The 14734-nt window shown below is 39.5% G+C and overlaps 2 protein-coding genes across 2 annotated transcripts; one reads left to right on the forward strand and one right to left on the reverse strand.

Annotated features, from left to right (window-relative positions):
• Positions 1–202: 202 nt before the first annotated feature.
• LOC134659932 (gastrula zinc finger protein XlCGF46.1-like) lies at positions 203–7638 on the reverse strand. The gene is made up of 9 exons (XM_063515629.1): positions 7512–7638; positions 6777–6890; positions 5765–6277; positions 5413–5537; positions 4887–4967; positions 4404–4523; positions 2981–3178; positions 2002–2110; positions 203–272 (listed from the first exon to the last, which is right to left on the reverse strand). The coding sequence occupies exons 1-9, from the start codon at positions 7623–7625 to the stop codon at positions 210–212; spliced, it is 1437 nt and encodes a 478-aa protein (XP_063371699.1). The 5' UTR covers positions 7626–7638; the 3' UTR covers positions 203–209.
• A 1158-nt stretch (positions 7639–8796) lies between these two features.
• LOC134660041 (uncharacterized) lies at positions 8797–13128 on the forward strand. Its single transcript, XM_063515741.1, has 6 exons — positions 8797–8872; positions 9561–9715; positions 10852–10951; positions 11744–11983; positions 12798–12973; positions 13075–13128. Exons 1-6 carry the CDS (start codon positions 8797–8799, stop codon positions 13126–13128), a joined length of 801 nt encoding a protein of 266 aa, XP_063371811.1.
• The last annotated feature ends 1606 nt before the right edge of the window (positions 13129–14734 follow it).

A 14734-nucleotide genomic window follows, 5' to 3' on the forward strand; every position in this document is an offset into this window, starting at 1 on the left:
ACACTTTGAAAAACACTGTTCTAAGGCAACATAAAACTTTTTTAAATGGAAAAAACCGAAAATCAGATTGGTATTGACACTTAATTACGAATTAAACTTGTGACAACACTGCTAGCCAAGGTGACAATCGCTGGTACGACAACGAAACGCTTTGTGTCTCTCTATCACACTTCCTTATTAGTGCGACAGTGACAGTAGCAGCCTCTCGGTTAGACTGTCGGTTCGTGTACGCTTCGGATGTGCTTCTTCAAACTAGCAGACGTCAAGAATGTCTGAAAATAAAGAGTCTAATTAGACCGACCAGAATTAATCTTTTCCACGCCGTGTCAAACACAAAAGCTGTCACTCAGATGCCACATCATTGAAGTGTCAAAACTGAAGTTGAACGTTATGTATATGCATGCACGTAGGTCGATGTTGCTCTGTGGTCTGTGACCGATTAATCGGTCTTTGGCGTTGAACCTACGGTGCGGATATATCGGTCATTGGCGTCCAAAAGGTTAACAAAGCTATATATATACTCGAATTTAAACTGTCGTGAGTCATACCTACATTAAGGTTTCACTCACGATTTTTAGTCACTCGCCCGACATGTTTAGGAGACCCTAGATCTCCAATTTCAAGCACTAACAATCACGATAGTGATGAAATGAAAATGGGGACCTGGGCGCTCAGCAAACGTGACAAGTGACTAAAAATGCGTGAGTTAAACCGTAATATTACATTATTGTCGAGGCTCGGAAGTAGCTACTTGCTGGCTGAGGATATGTTTTTAACTTTTTAATTTTTGACTGACCATAAACTACGCACTTCGCGACCTATTTTTAAACCGGCAACGTCGACTTTGCCGTCCATTTTTGAGAAAAATTATCTTAACACATTCATTGCCACCCAGCCAAACAAGACATCCGCGCCAGGCCACAAAAATTTCGTCATATAAAGCTGTAGTACCACGATCCCGACTATCGGGTCGTCCGGCCTGGGAACGAAATCATAAAATACCTGATAGTCGGGTTTTCGGCACTGAATGTGTTACAGATGTATATTTTCAATTATACTAAAGAGTACAAAAATACCAAAATAATTTCAATAAACTTCCTCGTAAAGAGCAGTATAAACTTCGAGCAACACCGGGTAGGGAGTCGGCATTCGCACTATTTCCCCTCTGCCGAAGCACATGCCCAACTGAGCAGCATAGTCGCGCTACCCCCTCTGCCACACATACGGTAGCGTTACTCCATCTTCGAGTCAATCCCGCGCCGTGATTGGTCCGTGTCTTTGAACGGACCAATCACGGCACGGGATTCGCTCACCTCGTCCCCCCGCACCCCCGTATTTTTGGCAGCATCCGTTTCATGAAAGAATTGGCCTAAGCTCAGTCTAGAGGTTGGATTGTCAGTGGCACACAACTAGCGCGGTGCGTGTTGTGACTCATCCATAGGTACACAAAGAGATCTGTCTTTGACGTGTATTTTCTATGTATTTGTGTCGTCATTACAGATTGGATTTTGTATGTAGTGAGTGAAAAGTGAAACTGTGTGCAAAAAATGGCAGAACGATTTGTACGGTAAGATATCGCTTGGGCTCCTCCCTTCCGACGTATCGGAAGCCGGTGTTGCTCGAAGAGTATCAATTATTATCCATACTAATATTATAAATGCGAAAGTGTATCTGTCTGTCGGTCTGTCTGTTACTTCCTGACGGTTTTTGTTTGAATTTGGCATAGAGATAGTTTGGTCCCGGGAAAGGACATAGGATAGTTTTTATATCGGAAACCACCCCTAAAGAGGGTGAAAAGGGGGGTGGGAATGAGAAAATTAATGAATTGCCTGTTGATTGGTGTGAGCAATGCTCAAATTGAAGGATTGCTATTACATTTTATCCAGGCGCTATTCCTACTCTAGCTGATGTTACTGATTCCGCGCAGACGAAGTCGCAGGCAAAAGCTAGTTTTTTTTATAAAAGAGAGATGTTTAAAGTTTTAATAATAGAAAATTGTACCTTCTGGCAGAGAGAACAGGAGTCAGGTTCCCTTGTATGCGCGGAGCTCATGTGAGACGCCAGAAGCTTCTCTGAAGTGAAACATTTCAGGCAGTGGTGGCACGAGTGACTGAAATATTTGATGGAATAATAATAATTGGGTCAATCAACTATTTCTTGTTGTTATTCTGTCCCATCAGCGAGGAGACAATAGTAGCATAGATTGTTAGAAGAACTGCTGTACCATGTTCTACTAACATGCTTAGTAGATGTCCCATTATGAAAAGGTGTTATAACTACCATAAAATGCAAGTTTGGTTCATTTAAATACGAAAAACCTAGAATTTTAAGCGTGACTCAGGAGACCGAAGCCCCAATTACTCCATTAATAATATGCAATTTATAGCCACTTTTAAAAATACAATATATATTCAGGATTACGATAAGTGAGATAGTATCTCAGGATACTCAAGTTGGTTTTTGCCCCGACCGCCCGCATGTTTACATGAATATGGTTTTAAACCATACTCATGCGATATATGCTGCTCTGAAATACTAAGGCTATATTTTACTTTTATCATTGAGAAATTTAACAGACCATTATTAAATTAATGCAACCAGATAAGGTCTACACTTCTACAGTAAGTACAAAGGAAATAAGTTATTGGCAAAAATTTCATTTTTGGTACGAGCTTTTATCGCTGACTGTATTTTTCTTACGACAGACAACTAATACTCATCGAGACAATTCTAAAAACCCCTAACACAATTAGGTTGCGTTGTTTCATCACAGAGTTCCTATGGCCACCTCCTGTCTCCATCATCAGATCAGCTCGATGGTACCATAATATTGCATTGTCACCCGACTTACATGTGTATGCAAAATTTCAGCTCAATCGGAAACCGGGAAGTGGATCAAATTTAACTTGCAAGATCTGATTACAGACAGACAACGGGACAGGTGAAACTAAATAAAAGCTTGTAAAAAAGAAACACTTACGTTTTCTTTCCAACATGTGAAGCGCCTTCTAACAGATGTCGCCTGAGTCCTTTCCTCGTTTTATAAGACTTGTCGCATTCCACGCAGTAATGTGGACGGGCCTGTGCGTGTGCTGCTAGGTGGTTACGTAGGTTAGAGTTCGCAGCGAAGGAGCGCCCGCATAGCTCGCAGGTGTATGGTTTTATCCCGGTGTGAGTCCTAGCAGGGAGAAATAAATTTATTTTCTTTAACCTTTTGGACGCCAATGACTGATATATCGCACCGCAAGTTCAACGCCAAAGACCGATTTGTCGATCACAGACCACAGAGCAACATAGACCTACGTGCATATGCACAAAGTTCAATTTCAGTTTTGACACTTCGGTGACGTGGCGTCAGCGTAACAGCTTCTGTGTTTGACACGGCGTCGAAAAGGTAAATAAACGAAACATTTTTCTGGAGTATTATCACGTTAAAACGTTTTTCTGGAGTTTTAGCAAGGATATTCATATAAAACCGAATGAGTGCGACAGACGAAAGATGGACGGACGGGCAGACAGACGGACAACAAAGTAATCGTACCTACAAGAGTTCCGTTTTTTTTTCGAGGTATGAAAGCCTAAAAAAGGACACTCGGGGGTGTCAAAAGCTGACGTTTTACCTAATCCTGTGACCAGAAAACGTGTGGCAGAGTACATATTTCAAACTAGAAGGCAGGATTTTTCATATTTTTCATCTGTTCAACGATAAATAACTGGCACTAGTAAATACCTCAAATTAGGGCTCATTAAACCTTTTGGACGCCAATGACCGATATATCCGCACCGTAGGTTCAACGCCAAAGACCGATTAATCGGTCACAGACCACAGAGCAACATCGACCTACTACGTGCATATACATAAAGTTCAACTTCAGTTTTGACACTTCTATGATGTGGCGTCTGAGTGACAGCTTTTGTGTTTGACACGGCGTGGAAAAGATTAAGTATAATTTTGAAGTTGGAAAGTGTAATAATAAATAATTATAATGTGTGTATTTTTATAAGGTTTTATATATTTTGTAATGTTTTGTAAGTGTTTTGATGTTGTACTTTTAATACTCACATTGTAAAACCCTAACCTAAGACCCAAACGAAATAAAACGAATGATAATAAATCCGTTTATTTAAGACAACATTGGACCAACGCGGTCATATTACAATTTTAACCTTTTGGACGCCAATGACCGATATATCCGCACCGTAGGTTCAACGCCAAAGACCGATTAATCGGTCACATATCACAGAGCAACATAACCTACTCGTAGACAGCTTTTGTGTTGTGTTTGACACGGCATCGAAAGGGTTAAAAGGAAAGTGGAAAAGTGTGTGTGTGTGTATTATGAAAGTGTATCTAATATTTCATTTTTGTCAAAATCTTCCCCTACTCATTATTACCTACTTACCTAGTATGTATGGCGAGGCGCTGCTTGGTCTGAAACTTCAGATTGCAATACGAACACACAAACTTCTTTTCTTTTCTGTAGTGCACGCCCCTTACATGGTTGTCCAGCGAATTCTGGTTACTGTAACAAAAATATTATAACTAGCGACCCGCCCCGGCTCCGCACGGGTTAACAAATTAGACATAAACCTTCTTCTTGAATCACACTCTATCTATTAAAAAAACGGATCAAAATCCGTTGCGTAGTTTTAAAGATCTAAGCATACATAGGGACAGACAGACAGCGGGAAGCGACTTTTTTTATACTATGTAGTGATGATATTTGCAAATTTATTGGCGCAACTAATTAAATTAGGTTGTAAGTTTTATTATTTTTTATTGTATTTTATTTATACTTTTACACCTTTTATTATGTATGTTTCTTTGGGTTTCTTTCCTGCCAAATAAAGAATGTATTTATTATTATTCATTACATTGTACTTACGCGAATATTTTACCGCAGAGCGAGCACACGCCAGGACACGCCTGCCCGCACTTACGCCGGTGGCTCTCGCAATCGCTAAACCTGCAATTAAATACAATAATTAACTGTGACAATAGGCACAGAGTTAGGAATTGTACCTTTTTAGGATTCCGAACCTCAAAAGGAAAAAACGAGACCCTTATAGGATCACTCGTGCGTCTGTATGTCCGCCCATTTTCATTTTCATGTTTACATTATCTGAACAAGCACTCTTAAACGTTGACAATAGAGGCGTGCTCAGATATTTGTGACCACCTTGGCCGCTCCGATATATCTGATGGCGACTGTACAGTGGGCCAAGAAAGTGGTCTACCACCCTACGGTTGAGGTTCGTTTGAACGTCATGAGACGACAAGGTCGACACACGTACGTCAACTGTACGTCATTGTCAACCTTAGCGATCGTTAGATCTCGGAGAAACTTTTGTCAAAACTGGTAGACCACTTTCTTGGCCCACTGTACACTAGTAAATAAAATAAACGCATACCGTGTAACGACGGCACCGCACAGACGACACGTGAAGCGACGCGCATGTGCCAACACGTGCTGGGAGAGAACCAAAGCGGTGCTGAAGCGTAGATGGCACAGCGGGCATCCATGTGGGCTGTGGGACTGAATAAAAATGTTACAAAAACAAGTATAAGTGGGCCTTAAACGCTTAAAGCCATTACAGACGGGCGTACCGAACCGCGAGCTTGGTCCGGTCGCATGTTCGATCATGTGTAAGGTGGTCCACCATACGTTCTTTAAGGACGCAGCTGTGAGAGCGAGAATGAGATAATTTGACCAGACCAAGGTCACGGTTCTGTACGCTCGTCTGTTAGCACTATTATACCAACCTCCTGATGCCTCTGGTTGTGCTCTTCAAAAACATCTTTGGTCACAAAACTGATGCCGCAAAACTCACACTTGTACTTTCTACTCAAATATTTCTCAGATTTCTTCTTCTCATCCAATTCCGCTCTCTGCTCTTCTATGCTCAACACTTTCAGCGTAAAATTATACTGTTCACATTTAGCATATAATTTAGGGTTCACTTTTCTTTTAGGTCTGTCTAAAATATCTGTTTCAAGTGTTTCATCTGTTTCATTAAATTCATCATCATTTTCAATATCATTATCTACATCAATATCTAAGGATTCCACTTTAATTTCTTCAATTTTATATTCACTTTCATGTTCATTTTCTAAATTATCAAGTTGTACATGTTCAGTTTCTTTTAAATCTTTTTGTTTGTTTTTAATTTTATGTTTTGTTTTTCTTGTGTCTTTTGTTGGTGAAGGAGGAATGTCCGTATGTTCGTTGTGGTGGAAAGAGAGAGCAAAATGGCCTGTTCTATGTTCTTCCTTATTCTGAAAACAAGATATTTTACTGAAATCATGTTATTTTAGTACTTTACAATGAAAAAATGATTGATATTCATCTTTTTCCTATTATCTGCTAACAGCTAGAAGATAATTTTACTTGAATAGTAGGCAAAAAAAATACTTTCGCCTTTGCATGGGCACTAGCGGGAGCATGCATCAAACTGTAAAATAGGCTACTAAAACAAAAATTTTTAACCTTAACTCGGCAACATCAAATATACTGGACATAATCTTTGACCCTCTTTTTTTTTCTTAACTAGAATCAAGCTACTAAAGGGCCAAGGAAGTTTGAACTTATGATGTTCCATGTGTTCTGTCAATTTAAGGGTACAGTCAGCAGCAATACTTGCTAAGTGGGTGAGGTGTTCAAAATGATCTTGATGCAACTTTATTGTTAAGAGAATAAGAGCGCGTCAAGGTAGTTATGAACACCTCGCCCACTTAGCAACTTCTGCTGCTGACTGTACTAATTCTTGGTGCTCACCAGGTTCACCTGAGACAGGTAGGCGTGGGACTCCTCAGCAAGTTGCACCAGCCTCACAATCTTCTTTAACGTGGAACCGCACCACCCGCAGAGCCAAGTTCTTATAGGAGGTTCCTATCAAATAAAATATGATAAGTATACCCTGCGGTTTTGGGTGCGGTAATGTTCTACATTAGCCAAAAAATTAGTTAACTGTAAAAATATAAACTATTTTAACATTTCTAAGGACTCCACTATAAGGTCTCTTTCTGGATACATGTGAATGTCATAGTTCATAAATAAAAAGGAAATAACTAAGACAAAACTAAACGGAACACAGATTTTTAAATTTAATCACAATTGAACTTGTTGCCAATGTTGTAGGAAAGAGTTGTAGTACTGGACTAGCTATATAATTATATGTATGTTGGGTAGTTTTTACGTATTATTTCCTGTCACTATTGCAACTAAATTATTTGTACAGGAATCCAAATTTACTAAGACATTTCACAGAATTTACTAAAACAGACACACTTCATTAGAAATAGGCGGGTTCACACATCACAAGCCGCCTCGCGAGGCAATAGTCGCTCGAAACAACTCGGTTTATAAAGACGTGCCTCGCCCGAGGTAATGTGGCCGCGAATGCATTTGCCTCGCACGAGGCACGTCTACACAGACGGTGCTTCGCTTGGCAATTTCGTGGTCTCGTTCTGTGTGGATCCGAATAATAAACAAAAGCTTGTAAGTACGTACGTGCATTCCCAAAACATGACTGAAAAACTTATTCAGTGGTGGGTTATCGAACAACCCAGTCTGTGTCTTGCTGTTCAAACAAATTTTACACAATTTCGAATCAGTTTCACTCATATTTAGAGCATTTATTTAAACTATTTTAGACTAATTTAGATGTTGATAGCATAGATAGAACCTTGTTGACAAGTTTGACATTCAGAGTGCAACAATTCACATTTGACATCTTCGTTCAACAACAATAGTTATTGAATTAAGAATTATATATCGAAGTCCACAAATTGCGAGTATTTTTCTCTGTCACTCTAATTACAACTATATTAGAGTAAAAGAGAAAAATCCCTGCAATTTGCGAATTTCGGTTTTCGCGGTAATCCCTCGCCTCGTCCGGACCAAGATCGCTGTCCGGTACGCCCATCTATTAGAGCTTTTTAATACTCTATAGTCTGATAGCCATTTAGACTCCCGCACGAGCCACGAGACGAGCCGCGAGCCGCGCCACGAGACGCGAGTCCACCGCTTACACTCGCGTTCGGCTTGTCATTCGGTTATAAACCTTATGCCGTGCCGTTAGTGTTTAAATTATATTAGCTCGACGAGCTTGTGAGCCACGAGACGAGCCGCGAGCTCACCGCTTACACTCGCGTCTCGGGCGCGGCTCGCGGCTCGTCTCGTGGCTCGCGCGAGAGTCTAAACCGCTTTTCTAGTATTACTATTAACTATACATTAGTTATTATACTCTTTGTGGAGGTGTCATTGTTATTGTTTCGATCACCGAATACAACTTGGTGAATTTGTGAAAATACTATTTCTATATTAAAACGTAAGTGGAAATAATATATCGTTTAAAGTATTGTAAACCACAAAATCTGTTTTAAAACAAATACATTTTCCTTATCGCATTTGACGAATCATTGCGAAATAGCTTCTTCTGAGAATGAGTTCGTTTTAATTATGTATTTACTACTGACTGATACTGATACCGCGATGTATACATAAAGATACTATATTACGTTTTAACGGCTAGATTATAAGAAATCCTCAATTCGAGCCTCATTGCCACCTTAATCCTAAATATTCTGCTTGGCAGAAACACAAAAAGATGACGTTCTAACGTGTTAATGTTTTTCCTTATAATATCTTATTGTGCCCTATATGTATCAAGGGTTAATAACGTAACCGGATCATGACAATTATTAGGAATAGTTTGATCTATGCCTAGCTAAAGATAACGGATTATTTATTTCCAGAAAACCTGAGAATGTATTGCCACCTCTGTCACACGGAGATGTCACCGTCTCACGACGGTAGCTCGGGACACCGGGCTGCACGGGAGCTTGTGGCGGCTGCTTTAGACAGACTGAGTAATCATCTTTCTGCTGCGGACTCAACTGAAGGCAATTTTTTTTTTCTTTTTCGAATGAACGAATATGCCTTCCCATAAAAACATCTTTAATTAACAGGGTTAATAGAAAGTAAATAGCCAAATCTAAACGTAAATAATAAGAATAGTATATTTTCATGCAAGTTATGTTAAAAGGATGTTGAATGTGTTGTATTATGTATTGTTAATAAGGTTTTTTCTTTTAAACAAATATTATTCTTATTCTAATGTGTGAAATTACAACTACAGATAAATACATAGATAACATCCATAACTCGGGAATGAATATTTGTGATAAACACATCCTGCTTTGTAGCTGAAGTCACTACCCAAGTACCCACTAAGGTGGCAGTCTGCCTAGTATATTATTTTTCAAACACATTGGATATGCTGACAGGTATCATCTTCATACAATTTATTACCTAAAAGTGCCAAATCTCAAAAAAATGGTATTGAATTGTCATATGTCAACGTATCCTTTGTGTCTGAAAAATTTATTTAGTATTTATTTTATTAGTCAAATAAGTAACACATCATTCATTACAGTAAAACCAAGGCACTGTGAAACTACAAAATATATACATGAAAATAGTATAAAACTGTAGCAATGTATGATAGTGTGCGCAAGACTCTTTCTTAAAATGTAATACATATACATTACGTTACAGTCTCTAAAGCATCTTCTGAGACGGAGACAGACAAGACTGCGAAGACTCCGGAAGCTGTCGGCTTCTGTGACACCTGTAACGTTGTGTATGCTATCAATGAACAGACGGCCCACTACAGACAGAAGAAGCATGCCTTGGCAGTGCTCAATGAAGAGGTAAAAGATTGATTATCTACTCTACACTATTCCCCCCATTAGGGCTCATTTAGACGGCGCGCGAACCCATATACGATTTTAGTTACACTGCGGACCATTGAGGTTACATCAACTCGGCCGACCGATCAAATGACGCAATGTAATGAAACTCGCATGCGAGTTCTCGCACCGTCTAAATGAGCCCTTAGTTCCCTCCCCCCATCTTGCAACTCAAAAAGCGCAATCTAGAGTTAAGCCCTTGCTACACGGTCGCCGACAAGCCTTCAGACCGCGTGGCCTTGGTCCGTCCCGACAGACCGTATAGACAGTTGTTTCCAACAAAATTTGACCAAAACTGACCAAGGTCAGACGGTTAGAAGGCTTGTCGGCGACGTGTAACAAGGGCTTTAGCTTCCCTATCATCCAATAATTACACGTTTAGGGGGGGTCAGGACAAGAAAATGTGACATGTTGTGACAAGGGGGAGGGAGGAGTCACAAACTTTTTTTTTTCCTTATTGTACTGTTGTATTCCGTATTGTACTGTATTTTTTTTATGTGTCCCGCCGAGTTTGTTGCCGGTCCCATAATGGGATACCCTCCTCCAATTGAGGGGGGATTTAAATCTTCTCGGGGCAGAGGTGTAGGGTTGGAGCCGGTCTACCTAGCTTTATTTGACGTTCATAAGCGCATTGTAATTATGCCTACTTGAATAAACTATCTTTTATCTTTAACTTATCTTTTTATCTTTGTGACGTCACTTTAACTACATCTGTAACCGAAAATGATTTATATTTTTTTTATTCACTGTTTTGCAATGATAATCGTTTTTATGGATGTATTTTTATTCCTAATCGGCTTCGTGTCATACGTTTCTAACTACAAAATCTACAAATGTTTATTTTTTTGTTAAAATAATAAAAACTAATTGAAGTTGTTGATTGAGTTGAAAACAAAATTACCAAATATGTGACGTCACACCAGGGGGGAGGGGTAACCCAAATGTAACCAAGTGTAACAAGGAAGGGTCAAAAAATCTTCAAAATCGTGTGATGTAATGAATGGTTGACCCCTTATTACATCTCCCATTTTACTAAGAAAAAAACGTACAACATTTATGTTTTGAAGCTTTTTGCTATAACCTGTATTTATTTTTAGGCGTTTGAAGAGCTTGTACAAGCATATATCGGTGAGGAGCCAAAATCGGAGACACCAAGCGAAGCGAGTGACGATGTGGCATTTGTTGACGAGACAGAAGGTATTTGTCATCTGAATTATATTTTAGGAACGTTAGCTAATAACCTTTAGCCGCCCAGAGACCTATAAAAAGGTCTCCTGTTCCATTCTAATTTGAACTTTGTGTTGACAGAATAACATTTATTTTTGCTTGGCAAGGTTTGACGTATGGTCGGCTAGAGGTTAAAGATGTTTGTGAGCTCGATATGTAACCTGCATAAACTGTAGGGGGCAGCACAGGAGCCCCTTGATTATTGGCGCCGAATTAGGTTACAAGATGGCAGACCCTCCAACGTACACGGCAATTTTTTTTCCATCCCCGTCTTAGACGAAAAAAAAAAACTGTTTATTACATGAATCTAGTATAACGGGATCAGGCATGAGGGGTGGGGGGAAATGACCAAACGGGATAGTCCTATGTATCTTTCAGTAGGAGTAGCAGCGAAAGCGCTATTATTGTTTGTCCTTGTCACAGTCTCACATTTTTTTAATCCCCACCGTAAATTTAGTATGTATTATGGTGGGCAACAAATAAATTCGACCAATCATAGTGTCGCATTGCGTATGTTTTGCTCGCGTATTCGCTAGGTGCACGACTGGTGCTGCCCTCATTTTGTCGGACTTTCTACGTTAAATCTTATGGAGTAAAATTAGTTCAAGCGGCTGCCGCTAGTACTAATGTCGGACATTCCATAAGATTACCTGTGTTTGTGACGATCAGCGCCACTTCCCCCTCCACCGACGTCGCACCTTGCCAATAGCACATCTATAGGATCCTACCATCTATGGTTTATTAATACCTTTATTTTTTCAGCTGTCAACACATACACTTGTCTCATATGCGCGCTCGAAGTCCCTCGTGTGTTCCGAGCCGAGCACGAGCGCAGCTCGCGGCACCGCGCGAGCCGAACGTTCGCGCTCGCCGCCGCTCGCCGCGCTCGCGACACGTTCGCGAACGCAGATAGACGTGATGGAAACAAGTTTAGTGGCAAAATGATGCGGAAACTGCTAAAAGCATATACTGGGGAAGTTGAAAGTACTGAAAATATAGAAGGTAGGGAATTTTTTGTGTTTGTACCACAGAGAAATATAAGTAAAGAAAGAGTGGTAACTCCATACATCAGTTTTCTTATCAAAACTCAAGTTATTTCGTAGTCGACATCTAACGTCAAGTAGCGGACATCAGTTCTGTTGACAATAGATGTAGCGGCAAACAAAAATTCTAATGCTGGACAATTTTTAGCTAATATTATAACCGGATTAACCGGAACTCTTATTTTCAACTCCTTCTGCTTATAATATTAGTTGTAAATTGTTTTAGTAGTACATTTTTCGTCAGTAGCGAAACTAATGCCATCTGGTGTCAAGTACCGGTACTGATAGTTCCACTACCTTGACGTTAATGTCGACTACGAAATAACTCGCGTTTTGATTAGAAAACTGATGTATGGAGTTACCGCTCTGTCTTTACTTATATTTCTCTATGGTTTGTACCTAATAATATGTGCAAGTTAATTCAGGGCCATTCACACACTAGTGTGCTAAGGTCTTTCGAGCGTCGGCGTCTAGTCAGCGCCATGGAAAATGGCGTCGCTGCGCAGTTGCGCAAGCGGACTTATTTTACCCAATTCATTGAATTGTTGATACTTTTATTTTTTTCAATCTTTTTTTGCCATTATGGATATATTGATTGCCTACACCGGAACATGCGACCCACCAGAAAAACTCCGTGTCGCCGAAATAATTTTTAGCTTATCTTATAAGATTTTTACTATTGTATGTATGTTAGTTTGTAAGGTATGTATCTATAGGCCTTAGTTGCCTGACAATAAATGATATTTGATTTGATAAAAACTGTTTATTTTCAGAACCGGAACCGACCAACCCAGAGCCGGACTCAATGAAACCCGAGCCTAACAACCCAGAACCGGATTCAATTAAACCCGAACCAAAATTGACACCCAAACAATACTTCACAGACATCCTCCCTAACCTGCCCTACATTAGCACCTTTAACACCTTATACATGGACGATACTGAACTTGTAACCATTAAAATTGGTACGGAAACCCTAAAGATACATGTGAACAATTTAAATGGGTTATATAATATAGACGGGAAGGATGAATATTATATGAACTGTAGACTTTGCGATGGGTTTTCGACGGTGTACTATCCTTCGACGGGACAACAAGATAAACTGCATGTTATGTCGTTGGGGCATGTCAGGAATGTGTTGTCGCCTGTTGATAATGTGCATTTAATAAGAAAGGTAAGTTACATAATACATGACTAATTTTCATTTATGGTATCAATCGATCGGGTTTGTTTTTAGGATCAAATGTCTATATGGGACCCATTGCATTAAAGTAACACAAAAGTCAGAAATTGTAGTCAAAGGCCGACAGTCGCACTTCACTCGCGAAACGCCCTTAACAAAACGATAAGGGAACGTGACGTCAAGGTCTCTGGGAGCGCATTTTGTAGTATGGACAAAACAAGAAAATTGCGTTTTTGTCGGTGAAATATTGCGTTTATGTATATAGTTGCTATACAATATTTTTTTGGATGAAATGTAAGGAATCGAATGGTACCCTTACTTTTATCGTTTTTGGAAGTTAAAAAAAAACTTAAATTTTGAAACTTTTTCAGGTCCTGTATTTTTGTAATTTTTCAATATTTTATTTTAATATCCACATTATTGTGATAAATTGCTCGTTTGCTATCTATTTTACTAGATTTTGTTATAAAATTCGACATGTGTCATCATCCCTATTATCATCATCTTCCTCGTGTTTCGCGTTGTCCCGGCATTTTTGCCACGACTCATGGGAGCCTGGGGTCCGCTTGGCAACTAATCCAATTGGCGTAGGCACTAGTTTTTGAAGAAAGCGATTGCCATCTGACTTTCCAACCTAAACTAGGCCTTATTGGGATTAGTCCGGTTTCCTCACAATGTTTTCGTTCACCGAAAAGCGATGAAATTTGGTATAATTGGTAGTTTTTGAGTAGGACATAGTTTTTACAAGCTTTTTTTTAATTTTCAATGTATGTATCTAACTGTTTGTACGGGTCAAATCTTGCAAGTTAAATTTGACCCACTTCCCGATTTTTAATGCAGAAAATTTTCATGCATATGTAAGTCGGGTGACAATGCAATATTCTGGTACCATCGAGCTGATCTGATGATGGAGACAGGAGGTGGCCATAGGAACTCTGTGATGAAACAACGCAACCTAATTGTGTTTGGATTTTTTAAGAATTGTCTCAACGAGTATTAATTGCCTGTGGAAAGAAAAGTACACTCAGCGATAAAAGCTTGTACTAAAAATGTTTTTTTTTGCCAAAAACTTATTAATAACTAGCGACCCGCCCCGGCTTCGCACAGGTTAACAAATTATACATAAACCTTCCTCTTGAATCACTCCATCTATTAAAAAGAACTGCAACAAAATCCGTTGCGTACTTTTAAAGATCTATTAAGCATACATAGGGACAGCGGGAAGCGACTTTGTTTTATGCTATGTAGTGATAGTATTTTTCTTACAGGTTGACGATACGCATTCCATATGCCTCCTCTGCAACCTACACATATCTCCATTTGCAATCGAAAACCACATATTAAAGGACGCCAGACACACCACAGCTCTAACCGAGGCATTAGAACGAGGGAGAGACTTCAAAGAAACCTCAGATCACTTGAAAATCATGATCTACACGCCGCCAGTACCGAAACCAAGTATTTTCAAAAATAATCAGAATAAATGGACTTTTGGTATACCTCAACAACCAAAAAATACGCTAT

This window comes from Cydia amplana, chromosome 26, assembly GCF_948474715.1.
Source record: "Cydia amplana chromosome 26, ilCydAmpl1.1, whole genome shotgun sequence".
NCBI classification, from domain to species: domain Eukaryota; kingdom Metazoa; phylum Arthropoda; class Insecta; order Lepidoptera; family Tortricidae; genus Cydia; species Cydia amplana.

Coding starts and splice junctions, on each gene's coding strand:
- LOC134659932 (XM_063515629.1), bottom strand. CDS start 7,625: ATGAGTGAAACTGATTCGAAATTGTGTAAAATTTGTTTGAACAGCAAG. Junction 4,524..4,886: donor CTCTGCGGTAAAATATTCGC/GTAAGTACAATG, acceptor TTTTTGTTACAG/TAACCAGAATTCGCTGGACA. Junction 2,111..2,980: donor TCACATGTTGGAAAGAAAAC/GTAAGTGTTTCT, acceptor CAAATATTTCAG/TCACTCGTGCCACCACTGCC.
- LOC134660041 (XM_063515741.1), top strand. CDS start 8,797: ATGTCACCGTCTCACGACGGTAGCTCGGGACACCGGGCTGCACGGGAG. Junction 10,952..11,743: donor ATTTGTTGACGAGACAGAAG/GTATTTGTCATC, acceptor TTATTTTTTCAG/CTGTCAACACATACACTTGT. Junction 12,974..13,074: donor ACATGGACGATACTGAACTT/GTAACCATTAAA, acceptor TATGAACTGTAG/ACTTTGCGATGGGTTTTCGA.